We start from the raw sequence: 13,895 nt of genomic DNA on the forward strand, positions 1-13,895 counted from the left end.
AAAGATGAGGCTGAGAGAACTGAAAAGGGGCACAAGAAGTGTCTCCTCATATGGTTCTCAAGGGGGCAGTGCTTCTACCAGGGGATGTCACAATGGTTTCATTGAATTGGAAGTGGAGCCTACCACCTGGACATTTTGTGGGTTCCGATGTGAACCCCTATACAAAGGGTAGCATTACCATTGAGCCTGGGGTGGTGCTATAGATTAGCAAGGAAAAACTGGTTTGCTCCATAGCTGGAGTAGAGAGTACCATGTCTGAAATTCTGAGGAATTCTTTGAGTACCACTTAGTTTTTCATGTCTAAAAACAAGTGTTAACAAAACTATAACAACTCGGTAAAGCAAGACCAAAGAGAATGCTGATTACCTAGGAAGGAAGGTTTGCATTATGCGACCATGTAAGAATCCCATACAGCTGAGATGATGGCCAAGGAGAACATGAAACGAATAGTGAAAGAAGATGTTGTAAAAGTTAACTATGGCCTTGGTCTACTATAGCATATGGAAGAGCTGGAAAGCAGGAAGTATTCTGACACATATGGAAAGTACTAAAGATGACGGTGATGGCAGGTGCTACTAATGTTTTCCCACGGAAGTAAGAAGGTAGAAACACCTCAGTGGGATTCATACTAGGTTTCGTTTTCTATCTTGACTTGAGGAAGAACTGAACATGATCAGGGAGACTTTATCTTTTCTCTTATTCCAGTACTTTCAGTATATCTGCATGTGGCGGTGTCATAGGTATCTACCCCTTGTTAGCTGCAGGTGGTATTTCTCTCCTTGGGTATGTTTATGAGAAGTTGGGTTGTACTGAGAGATTCTGCCACCTTGAGAATTATTCCAAAATTATGTGTCTTTATTGGCACTTTGCTCAAAGCACTGATGGCTTCTTTTTGCCCACAGAATAAAGCCTGCTGCACTCCTCAGATATTTTAGTATATTCACAGTCTGTTCCCTGCTTCTTTTTATGGCTTCTTAAGCCATCCTCCTTTACCTCCCAAAGCGTAGGTTCCAACCACACAGGTCTACTGTTCACTGCCTACACAGACAGTGATTAAGTTTTGATACATGAGCTTTTCTCCATCCTCACCTCTCCTCAAAGTAGTCAGGTATGATCAGTGACTAAAATCAGTCACTGCTCTGGGACCCTGAGAGCATTTGTCCCAGAGAGGCCTTGGGTAATGCTTTGTCTTTAATGAGTTCCTCCAGGATCTAGACTCCTTTGTGATTTAGGGCCCTTTGGCCCAGGGATGTGCAAAATTGTAGATATGAGAAGGGATTTTGCAGACGCAGGTGATGACTACAGAGGCTGTTTATTCACATGTGTTAGTGAATAAAGGGGAGCAGGATCTCAGGTCAGCGTCCTGGAGTCTCCCTCAGACACACTGGGTAAGTTGCCCAGAGGGTCAACGAGCTGGTCTTTTAGGATCCTTCCCACCTGAGGGTCTTGGTTTCCCAGGTTGTATGATGTTCTGCAGAAGTTTTTCAGGTTTGATAAACTTCCTCTTCTCCATGTCTCTGCCTCCCACAATTTCTCCACATTTGAGAAATATTTTTATTAATGTTCACCAGTTACAATCCTTTTATTAGTGATAGCACTTATCAATATTACTTACTATATAAGATATTTCACAATGTGCATAATTTCAACAAAATAACAGCTCTTGAGATAGGCATTAATGCAACAGTTTTCTGAACACTTGTTTTATTTTAGAATTATCTTGGAGCTTTAAAACCTTTGTACAGACTTCCTCTTAAAGATTGTGATAAAATGTATCTGACAGGTCCAGTAATCTTTACTTTTAAAAGCATCATGTGTCCTTGCCACTCACTGTGTAGTCCATGGACTATACCATGGGCATTACCTGGGTGCTAATTTACAATGTAGAGGAGGGCCTGCTGAGTCAGAAATAGTGTTAAACCAGAACTTCAAGGTGATTTGCATAGACATTACATTTTAGAAGCACTGCCCTAGGTGATTCTTAAGTGCAGTCCAGACTGAGAACTCCTGACTTAACAGATGAAGAAGGTGAGAACCTCATTGCATCATCAGTGGCAGCATCCTTAAGTGCTGTCTCTGGTCTGTGATCTCACTCATACTCTTGACACAAGAGTCACCTTTTTTTTTTTTTTTTTTTTTTTTACCAGGGAAACGAAATTCTGTGCAATCAGATGTATGATGTTTTCCCTAGATATTTCTCCCCAGTGATACCAGTACCTAAGTCCGTGTGTAAAACCTGTTGGTGTGGATCAATCTGTACCAAGGGGTGAAAATCCCAGCAGTTGGATTCAGTTATGTCTTTAATGCAGGAGATTCCCACTTCTCTTAATGCTCTCGTGTGCTTTGTCAGCTTTGAGATACACTGAGGAGTATTAGGACTCTCCAGAGAAGCAGATCCAATAGGGGATTGTATCTATATCGAGAACTCTATCTATCTACATACTTGCATGTATCTCTATTATTTCTGTCATCTGTATTAGTGAAATTGTAGTGTGTTTTAGATACCATAACATATTCTATGGGGACAAAATTGTACCCATAAATTTTGTAAAAAAAAAAAAGTCAACGTCAGTGGTAAGTGGTTGAGGCTAGTGAGTTCTTGTTCTGGGAGTATTTAGTAGAAGTAGTGATTCTAACTTGAAAAGAGTTTTGTTGCTTTTAAAGTTGGAGGCATGCATGTCTCAGCCTGAAGCACAACCAATATTTATGAAACAGCACCTACATCCAGGCACTGTGCCAGGTGCTGGTTCTGCTGCAGTTGTGAAGGCAGACATGGCCTCTCCTACATGGATATTATAATCTGGTAGGGAAGACAGCTATAAAGAAATAATCTCATTGGCATGGAGTGCTGTGGGGACAAGTACAGGATGCTTGGAAACATAGCAGTGGGTTCTCATCAGTCTGGGGAGACAGGGAAGGTTTGCTAGGTAGGCGACATGTAATATATGTGAAGGGTAAACAGAGGCAAGCCACTTGAAAAGGGAGCAGAGGAAGAAAATGCTAGCTGGGAGGGATAGTGCAGGTGCAAAATGCCAGAGCAGGATTGTTGCATTTAAGTCCAGCTCTGCTGGAGAGTGGAATGTGAGTGTAGTTGTGGGGCCAGGTGAAGCTATAGAGCTAGGCAAAGGTCAGGTCATGAATCACCTTTTGAAAGGAATCTGCCTTTAAGGAATTTGCCACTATGTTAAGATCGATGAGAATCCATGAAGACTTTATGGAGAATGGTCATCAGTTCTTCATCTCAGAATGCCTAGTGTGATGAGGAACATTGACATAGAAGGTATTCAAGCATGGAAGCAGGGACGTGAATTAAGTTGTCCCAATTGTGCAGACAAGATACGATGTCAGCCTTATCTAAGGCAGTGACAATGTAGATGAAGAGTGGATGAATGGGAAAGACAATTTATAGATCTTGTTGACAGATTGGATGTTAATGAGAGAAAGGAGGGAATGAAAGAAAACTCTCAGGTTTTTGACTGCAGCACCTGGAGCTCTTTTTTTCTGACATACGGGAGATTAGAGGAGGAGGGAATTGACAGAGGGGCAGGGGAGATCAAGAATTTCTTTTGAGACCTGTTTAGCTGAAAATGTATGTGATACTTTGAAAGAAAGATAATCATTAAACAATTGAGTATACTCTTTTATAGGTTAGAGAAACATCTGCACTGAGATTTAAATGGGAATCAAAGCCATTGGAGTAGATGAGTTTTTCTTGGTGGTGTATGTAGAATTATAGGAGATCAGTGTTTAGGAAAAAGCCTTGAACATCAACTTGAAGATATTGACAAAACAAGCTAATTGCAGTTATTCGTGATGTCTGTCCAGGTATGAGGAAAACCAATATAATATGTGTCTCAGAAGCTAAGGGACAAGAATGTTTTAGAATAGTTGGAATATTGTTCCATGTTAAAAGAGAATTAAAGAAAGTAAATCATTTCCCATCATAGAGATTCTGATGATAGAGATTTGGAGTACTATAGCGATTAACATTACTGTGATGAGAGTGAGATCAAGTATTTTTGCAAAGCATCTAACAGACTATGCATCATTGAAATACGTTCATTTTTAAATTCAAGTTTTCATGGACACTATTATTTCTTCCTAAAGATACTGGAGTTAGAGCATGACAGGAAAGAATCAAACTGTTGTCTCAGAGTTCCTCCTCCTGGGCCTGCCCATCGAGTCAGAGCAGCAAAACCTGCTCTATGCCCTGTTCCTGACCATGTATGTTACCACTGTCCTGGGGAACCTTCTCATCATCCTCCTTATTTGCCTGGACTCCCATCTCCACACATCCATGTATTTGTTTCTCGGCAATTTGTCTTTCTCTGACCTCTGCTTCTCCTCTGTCACAATGCCCAAATTGCTGCAGAACATGCAGAGCGAATTCCCATCCATCCCCTATGCTGGCTGCTTGACCCAAATGTACTTCTTCCTGTTTTTTGCAGACCTGGCAGACTTCCTCCTTGTGTCCATGGCCTATGACCGCTATGTGGCCATCTGCTTCCCCCTGCACTACACCACCATCATGAGCCCCAAGCTCTGTCTGTCCCTGGTGGTGCTGCCCTGGGTGCTGACCACGTTCCATGCCATGTTACACACCCTGCTCATGGCCAGATTATCTTTTTGTGTGGACAACGTGATCCCCCACTTTTTCTGTGATATGTCTGCTCTTCTGAAGCTGTCCTGCTCTGACACTCGAGTTAATGAGTTGGTGATATTTGTTATTGGTGGACTCATCATCATCATCCCGTTCTTACTCATCATCATGTCCTATGCACAAATTATCTCCTCCATCCTCAAGGTTCCTTCTGCCAGGGCCATCTGCAAAGTTTTCTCCACCTGTGGCTCCCACCTCTCTGTGGTGTCCCTGTTTTATGGGACAATCATTGGTCTCTACTTATGCCCATCAGCTAGTAATTCTACTGTTAAGGAGACTGTCATGTCTATGATGTACACTGTGGTGACCCCCATGCTGAACCCCTTCATCTACAGCCTGAGGAACAGAGACATGAAGGGAGCCCTGGGAAGAGTCTTTTGCAAAAAGAAAATTCACTTCTCTCTGCCGTGGTAAAGCTTGGGATTTCTACAAAATTTTATCTAGTAGATATATTAATATTGGAATATGAGTCCAGATTGTCTCCTCACCATGGAAACTTTTGTTAAAATGACACAGGACATAATTGTTCAATATGTAAAATGTAGTTGCATAGTTGAACTAGGGAAGGGGGTCTTGGTGACTTTCTAGCTAGGCCTTCCTCTTTGTTTTTCCTAGGGGACCCTGGAAAAGTGTATTTTAAAATTTGTTACTTTAAATTATCTTCATGCCTTGCATGCTTAAACTAATTTAATACAGGAGATTTTTTTTTTAAGCCAGAACTCTGCTTTGATTGTGGTATTATTTTAAAATAATTCTCTATACTCTTAGGTCAATGCTAAACAAGAGCCAATCTTCTCATCCTCCCAACCTCACTCTAAATGTCTCCTACTCTCTTCTTGCACAAGTTTCACATCATTTTGTATCTTAACTTTTTTTCCCTCTGATTCATTTTTATGTCTATATATGTTTGCTGATGTGGCCTGACCTGAAATGGATTTTTCTAACCCCTTTTCTACAAAAGTGTATTTTGGTTTTAGCTGGGAATAAGTAATACCCAGGAGCCCTAGAATTTGTTTCTTTCCCTAGGAAAGGGAAAAAAAGCTAGAATCTTGCAAACAGGTTCAGATGTCTCTCTTCTGTCTGGTATTTTGGACTTTATAAAGAACTCTGTACCTATGTTTTTATTCTACTTTCATGACAATTCTAAGAAAGTAGAAAAGATTGATCACTATTTTACTGGCTGAAAAATACGACATTCAGTTACTTGCTAAGTCATATAGTGTATCAGCTGTTGATTCTGTATAATATCCTGGACTATGTGATTCTGTGGTGTCTTCTTTTTCTTCCACTTCAGAAAGAAGGGGAGCAGCTGTTCAAAAAAGAAAGAAAGGAAAACTCTTAGCTCCATTTATGGCATGGACTAGATTTCCAACATTGATTCATTTGTGGCATCCAAACTCACCACTTTAATTCTCTCATATATTCTGGTGACCTCCACATTTCTATCTGAAGTCCAGATCTTTCTCCAGAGCTCTCAGCTGTTATTCTCATCTTCTCAGTGGACATCTCCACTTGAGGTTCTATGAGCAGTTCGATCTCAATGTGCATAACATTGAACTCTTTACCTTCTGCCATGTCTGTGCTTGTCCTTTATTCTATATCTTGTGAAAAGATGTTCAACTTCAGTGCTAACCAGGAAAAAGCAAGCTGAAAAAAACAAGTGATAATTGAATTACTGCAGAAATGACAAATGTATAAATGATTGACTTCCTATAATAATAGCAAGGATGTGGGAATAGGAGCACGCATGTACATTTCAATTTTCTTGAAGTATAGTTTACATACAAGAAAATGTGCCCATTTAAAATGCACAGTTCAGTGAATTTTGACACTTATAAGCATCCATACAATCTTCACCCAAATCCAATTCTGGAATAATTTCACCACCTCACAATCTGCTGTGACCCCTTGCAATCAAGCTCGCGTCCTCTACCACTGGTCTGATTTCTATCTGATTTTTATCACTATAGGTGAGATTTGCCTGATTTAGAACTTTATTAAATAGAATCATTTAGTATGTACTCTTTTGCATCTGGTGTCTTTAGCACTGCTCAATGTTTTGTAGATTAAGCTATATAATTCTGTGTATATGTAGTTTGTTTTTTTTATTACTGATTAGTTTTCCATTGTATAAATATAGCACAATTTGTTCACTCATTCACCTTTTGATAGACATTTGAATTGTACCCAGTTTTTGAAGATTATGACTTGTTGAAAAATACTCTTTTCCTCCACTGAATTACCTGGGTACCTGTGTATAAAGTCAGTTGACCATGTATAGATGGATTTAGTTCTGTCCCATCGATCTATATATATCTCTTACTTACCTATCCCTGTCAGACGTTCACATCATTCTCTCTCTGCCACATCATTTTCCCCTATTGTATTCTCATATCTACCGTGTCTTATCTAACCTGCCCTGATCCCAAAGGGATCTTTTTATGCTCTTTATTTATAGCAATGCATTTTGGTTTCTTTAATGTCATTCACTTGAAATTCATTTTTTCTATTAAAAGATAATGCATGTTGTGTGCATTTATTATCACAATGTATTTTTCTTACTTTAGTAATGTTAAACAGAATTCTCCCCACTGTTCTTTTAATATTATGGCTTTAAAATTTTTGAGCTCTTTACTTTCATTAATTCCTTGATTAGTTGGATTATATCTTCAAGTCATTTTAAAAATAAAAATGGTACCTGAATGCTGTATTTCTTGAATTTTCACATATTTCAGATTTTCCTTATATCTGAAGGACAACTTAGAATTTTGTGGACTTCTGTTTCCCAATTTTCCAAAATAAATGTGGAAAATTCTGAATAAGGCTGACTACTCCCTCTTCCCTCTGCCCCTTATATGGGCTGTCTTCTCCTCACCTGAAGCTCATAGGATTATTTCTACAAACTTTAAATTTCATAACTTCATCAGATTTTGTTTTTGTATTAGCTGACCTTTGTTACAGTTTTTTTTCATAACACAGAAAACCCCTTTTGATTTGTAGATCTGCCTCTTTCTTCTTTCAAGAGAGTTTTTTTTTCACTGTTACATCTTAGATTATTACTGTTGTTCCTTTTCCCCCCCGTTCTCTACTTTAATAAGACCAATAATTTTTGTAGCGGATTTGAAACTTATGCAACACAATCAATATAGATAAAAAATTATAACTTCATTTTCTACAAATTAAGAAGAGAAACAGAATTTGCAATATTATGATTCTATAAATATTATCACTGCAGAAGCAAGATATATGATTGAACTCAGATTTTTAGAAAATGAAACCCAATGTCAATAAACTTCTGACATTCTAATAGACTCACAGACACAGAATACAGACTTGTAGTTGCCAAGGGGGTAGGGGGTGGGAAGAGATAGACTGGGATTTCAAAATTGTAGAATAGATAAACAGATTATACTGTATAGCACAGGGAAATATATACAAGATCTTATGGTAGCTCACAGAGAAAGGAATGTGACAATGAATATATATATGTTCATGTATAATTGAAAAATTGTGCTCTACACTGGAATTTGACACAACATTGTAAAATGATTATAAATCAATAAAAAAAAGTTAAAAAATAAAAATAAATAAATAAACTTCTGTCATTCAAAGTAAAAGTTACAAGCTTAGTTTCAAATCAGACTGTCTTTATTATACTCCATCAAATCTATCCACATTTCACTTGTTCATATCTATTTCACATACAAATCTCTCCCTCCCTCCCTGCCCCACTTTCTTAATTATTCTCTCTCTAATTCTTTCTTTTCCTTCTTTCCTTTCTCCTCTCCTTTTTGAGAGCATTTGAGATAACTTTCATATATCAAGACATTTAACCACTATATTCAGCATTCCAGAGCCCCTAGAAACAAGAACAGTCTCATACATAACTGCAGTAGCACTGTCACATCTAAGAAACTTAACATTAATACACATATATAATATGCAATCTGTATACAAACTTCCCCAATGATAAAGACCGGTTCTTTTTTTTTTCTTTTAAGTTTTCAACTTTCATTCAGAATTTGGTATCACAGACATAACGTACGTAGTCATGAAGGTAGCTCTCCCCTAAAGGCTTATTCTTCGGCTTTGTATTGTGTTTATTTTTTAGGATGGGAAGGATTTGAATATATTTATCTCATCACACTCAATAATGTCACAGGCTGAAAGTCTCATTCTTTATTAGAAATTTGTTAACATATAATTCATACACCATACAATCCACCCACTTAAAGTACAACTTTATTATATATTAAGAGCTGTGAAACCATCACCACAATTTTAGGACATTTTCATTACCTCCAAAGAAATCCCATGGCCGTTAACAATCACTATGCATTTTCCCCTAGCTATCGCCAATCTACTTTACGTCTCTATGGATTTACCTATTTTCATATTTCATATAAATAGAATCATACCATATGTGGTTTTTGTGACTGGCTTCTTTCAATTGTTTTTAAGGTTCATCCATATTATAGTATGTATTAGTATTTCATTTATTTTTATTGCTGAATAATATTCCATTGTATGGATAAACCACATTTCATTTATTCAGCTCTCAGTTGATGGTTGTTTCCACTTTAGGGCTACTGTGAATAGTGCAGCTATGAACATTCATATACAAGTATTTGATACCTCAGCTTTTTTAGGTACATATCTAGGAGTGGCATTGCTGTGTAACATGGTAATTCTCTATATAACTTTTTGAGGAATCACCAAACTATATCACTCATCTTTCCCCCTTCCCAATGACCCCCATCCTCTGCCTTCCTCCAAACCTATATCTCAGTCACAATGAACTTCGTTTACTTTGTAAAAAGCTCCAGGCTCTCTCACCTCTGGGCATTTCCATTTACCATTTCCTCTCTCTGGATACTTTCATGCCCTTTTCCTGAAAAACTCCTCAGATACCACTTAACTTTCATTAACAAAATGTCCTCTCTGCCCCCCTGGATAAGGTTAGGTGTCCTTGATAGGTACTCCCACCACATCCTATATTTCCCCTATGATAACATTTGTAACACTTGATAGTAGCTTGTTTTGTTGTAATGTCTGCCAGCTAGACTATAAGCTCCCAGAAGTCAGGGACCACGTCTTCCTTGGCCACTCTATGTCCCATCGCACATGGTACAATGTCTTATACATGGCAGTTACCCAGTAAATATTTCTTGAAGAAATGCATTAATGAATTAATGAGAAAGTATTTCCTGGGTGAGTCATTCAACACATTACTTGCTATCATGGAGCTTAAACTCCAGCTGAGGAGAGAAGTTCAGTGTATTAGGAAGCAGTCGTTGGACAACAGAAAACAGCCGTGATCGAATGCTGCGGTATTGGATTCTGATAGCTGCTGGAGACGACCAGGCACTGCAGAAGATAGGGAAGGGAAGTGTTAGCATGGGCTCTGATGGTCAAGGGAGAAGCTCAGACTTGGGGTGAACCCAGGATTCCATCTCTGGACATGCCTTATTTAGAAACGTGGCTCAGAACTGTGGCTCAGTAAGGCGGGTGCAAGTACTGGGTTTGTTACTAATGAGTTTCTTTGGGGCCCAGGGATCCCAGGGGCCAGGGCATTGTAGAAGAAATGAGTCAGAAGACAACGGCGGAGACTCTAGCTGGCATGCACTATGTGGAAGTAGCACACAGGAAGCAGGCTCTGGAGCCACACTCAGATAAGCTGGGTAAGCTGGGAGGGCAGAAGAGGTAGTTGTTGTAAAATCCCCTTTAACAGATATTAGGATTCCATAATTCTATAGTGCAACTCCTGCAGATGATTTAGAAGCCATCATCCTCATTGTTTTCCACTCTCAGCAGTGATTCCTCCCTTTAACAGTAATTGGGAATCACCAGAGCTGTTAATAAGAACTAGTAAATGGTGTATTTGTGGAGTACTTTATATTTTGCAAACACCCATCATTCCAAACCCAAATCTGTGAGGTGTGTAAGATTCACTGGTGGTGGCGTGTAAGGTTGGAGAAGTTCAGCAATTTGCCAAGATCACAGCCCAGTAAATAATGGAGTCTGACTCCTCTGGGCTCCTGAATATTTTGCTTGGGGGTGAGGTAAACAGAGTGTAAGAGCTCATCCTGGGGGCCCCATTCCATGAAGCCAGTTTTATTCACCCTCTATTGAGCTGTCCTAATAGTAATATCTTTAACAAGGAATGGACTCCTAGTTTGAGAGGAAATCTTCACTATTTCAGTTCCAATCTGTCCCTCTGGGCCAGTAGCTTCTTCCATCTCACAGTGCTCCTTCATACCTTCTCTACTAGCACCAAGACACTGGGCTCATTGGAGAGGGAGGGGAATTGGGGTGGGGGTACTTGGGAAAATGCTGCATCCTCATCACAGAACTAAACAATGACAGTAGTGAGTCTTACTAATGCTGCACTTTGTCTCACCTTCCTTTGGCATAATAAATTAAATAATGTTGTATTGCTATTAAACTGATGAGAGAATTCTGACTAGGGGAGGTTAAATTCCTTGCCCAAGGCCATGAAGCTCGTAGGAGTGTAGTAAGATGACCCCAGATTCAGGGACCTAGCATTTAAATACTGCATATGCCACACTGGGGGTACTCCCAACCTCAGCTGCTCCTCCTGATGTTCCTAGAATGTCCCATTCCCTTCTAACTCTTACTTCCATGACTAATGTCCTCTAGGTCAATAAAGTCTTAAAAGGGAAAAGAGAAAAGATTTTCATGTGGACTGGGATAGTATTAATCTAGGTAACAAAGAAATCAAAGAGGAACTTTTCCAGTAGTTCCAGTGTCAAGAATTGGATCCAAAGCTTTGGGGTGGGGGTGGGGTTTAGTGCCTGTAGATGGTGAAAGAACTTCTACTGCCATCTAGTCTTCAGCAAGTCGCACCTTTATGACATTCTGCAGTTTGAGCAGCCCCTGTAGGTCTAAATGGCACCCCCGCTAGGCTGGCGTGGCGCATGGGCTTGGATCAGTTTTGGCTTGTCCATCTCCTTCTTCGTACCCACCGAGGTGGGTGGCTGAGGGGGTGTGATGAGCTGGGTGGGTGGACAAATAGATAGGCTTTTCTTCGGAATAGGAGTGCTGAGAGCAGACCAGAGAGAAGGTGGATGTGTGGTGGCAGAACGCCCACTTGGTTTTGAATTCTACTTACTCCCAGTAAAGCTAGTGGAGAGGTAGCTCAGGACAGCTACCCAGTGCTCAGGATCCTGGTGGCCCTTTGATTCTCTAGCTCCTCACTGCTCCCTAGCCTACCATCTTCTTCAACCTCCAATGGTGGATTCTTGTGGAGGAGGAAATGTTACAGGGAGAGTCAGATTGGGAGATTTCACTGCTGTGTTTGCATTGGTGACGAGACCCTTACCAGACTTTTGGCTAAGCAGATAAACTTGACTCTCAAGTGATCAAGACAGACACATTCCTTGCCCTCATGGAGGGTCCTCTCTAGAGGTTATATTATATAAAGCAGCTGCAGTGAGATTTGAGCTCATGACTCCTTATTTAGAAGACTGTAGCTCTAATTGCCTGACTGGGTGAAAAACAAAAGACAAATGCCAGTCCACTGGCTCTTGAGGGATCCAGAGAAACAACAGGAGAAGCCCAATACTGGTCTCTGGTTTCTTCAGTAAATATTGGTCATTTATGCTTTTTCCCCCTTTCTGAAATTAACCATTTCATGGAATCATCAGATTTATTGACAAATTACATATGGTATTTACAAAAAAGTTTTCCTCTCCTCTGAATTAGTACTTGTATCTTATCTTCCTGCTTTCCTAGTGGCACTGCCAGGTCCACCCTCTTCTTGGGACCCACTGACCATTCTCTCCCACCCTTCCTCTGCCCCCAAGCTTGAGGAAATCTCTTTTTCATTTGCTGGGGCAAAGATTCTCTTCACCTTCCAGTTCTGGCCAAGACATTTTTTCTTTACCAGCAAATTTTGTCCTCATTCCCGGGTTCTGGGTTTGGAAATAAAAACAGGGAAAACCCGTGGACTATTTCTTCTTTCCTGCCGCATCTTTATCCTGAGGCAATGAACATAGAGCTGACTACCCATCTGAAAGGGAAAAGTGAAAGTGAAAAGCAAGGAAAGAAAACCTTCAAAGATTAATGTCTCAAAAATTATTCTATCTATAATTTTTGAGATATTCACAAATTGAGAGAGTTCAAGGACCCTTTTATTTCCCGCTCCTTGAGTTGGTTGATTTGCCCCACATGTTTCATGGTTTCTGATGTTTTTGTGCACCAAAGGGAGATCTTTCACTTGCCCTCCTGCTCTATTACATGACCCGGAGGAAGTGGTTGTTATTTATAGATATATATATATATTTATATCTATATATATTTATAGATATTCTGAAGCTGACTGTAGACCTCTCTTTTAAATGATCAGATGTGTGAATAAAAAACATTTCCCATTTCCTCCCCCAGAATGCATTACTCTCAGAGCTCATTCTATCTGTGCTCTCATCCATGAGACTTTCTTTCAATAAGACACGCTCACTTGCAATGTGTAACCAGTCCTTGAAGCACTCTTGGTTAAAAGTTATGCTCTGAAGTTAGACTGTTGGACTTAAGTCCTAGGTCTGTTGCTTAATAGGTGTGGGACTTTAGACAAGTTACTTAATTTTTATCTTAAAAAATGGAGATAGTAGTACCTATCTCATAGGGTTGCTGTGAAGAGTAAATGAGTCTATGCATCTTAAGCTTCTATCTCAGCAAGAGCAAGCTCTGGCAAATATTTTCATGGTCTTATTACCACTGTCATCAGTCATCATCATCATTGTCATTGTCACCACCAGCACCATCTTAATAACCATCAGCATCATTCCTGAGTGGTAAGAATGGTGACTGGTTTTCTGGTTGATATAATATTTGTATCCCTAAGTGAGAGGCATACAGACTTAGATTACTTCCAGTCTACTTTCAGATCATGTTGATCTGACCCTACCCATGGTTCTGTTATTGAACAATGTTACAGAATTCTGGAATATGATTTAATTTGACTCACTACTTTATATGCTTTTGTGCTTTTCCTTTATGTAAATATTTCTTTATATACTTGGAATATTTAAAATAAAGTATTAAACTTAACTCTTATGACATATGAGTATTTAATTAAAAATATCTTTTTGGAAGTTCTGAAATATTTATATACATGTATGTGTGTATGTGTGTGTGTGTGTGTGTATGTATATATATATATAGGCTCATACTTTCATACAAATTATTACTTTTAAAAAGGTAAAACAAAAACAAC

The 13,895-nt window shown here is 39.3% G+C and overlaps 1 protein-coding gene across 1 annotated transcript; it reads left to right on the forward strand.

The window, feature by feature from the left end:
• Positions 1-4,123: 4,123 nt before the first annotated feature.
• On the forward strand, positions 4,124-5,074 carry LOC105065192 (olfactory receptor-like protein DTMT). Its single transcript, XM_010950251.2, has one exon. It carries the CDS (start codon positions 4,124-4,126, stop codon positions 5,072-5,074), a length of 951 nt encoding a protein of 316 aa, XP_010948553.1.
• Positions 5,075-13,895: the final 8,821 nt, after the last annotated feature.

This window comes from Camelus bactrianus, chromosome 16 (genome assembly GCF_048773025.1).
Source record: "Camelus bactrianus isolate YW-2024 breed Bactrian camel chromosome 16, ASM4877302v1, whole genome shotgun sequence".
NCBI lineage: Eukaryota > Metazoa > Chordata > Mammalia > Artiodactyla > Camelidae > Camelus > Camelus bactrianus.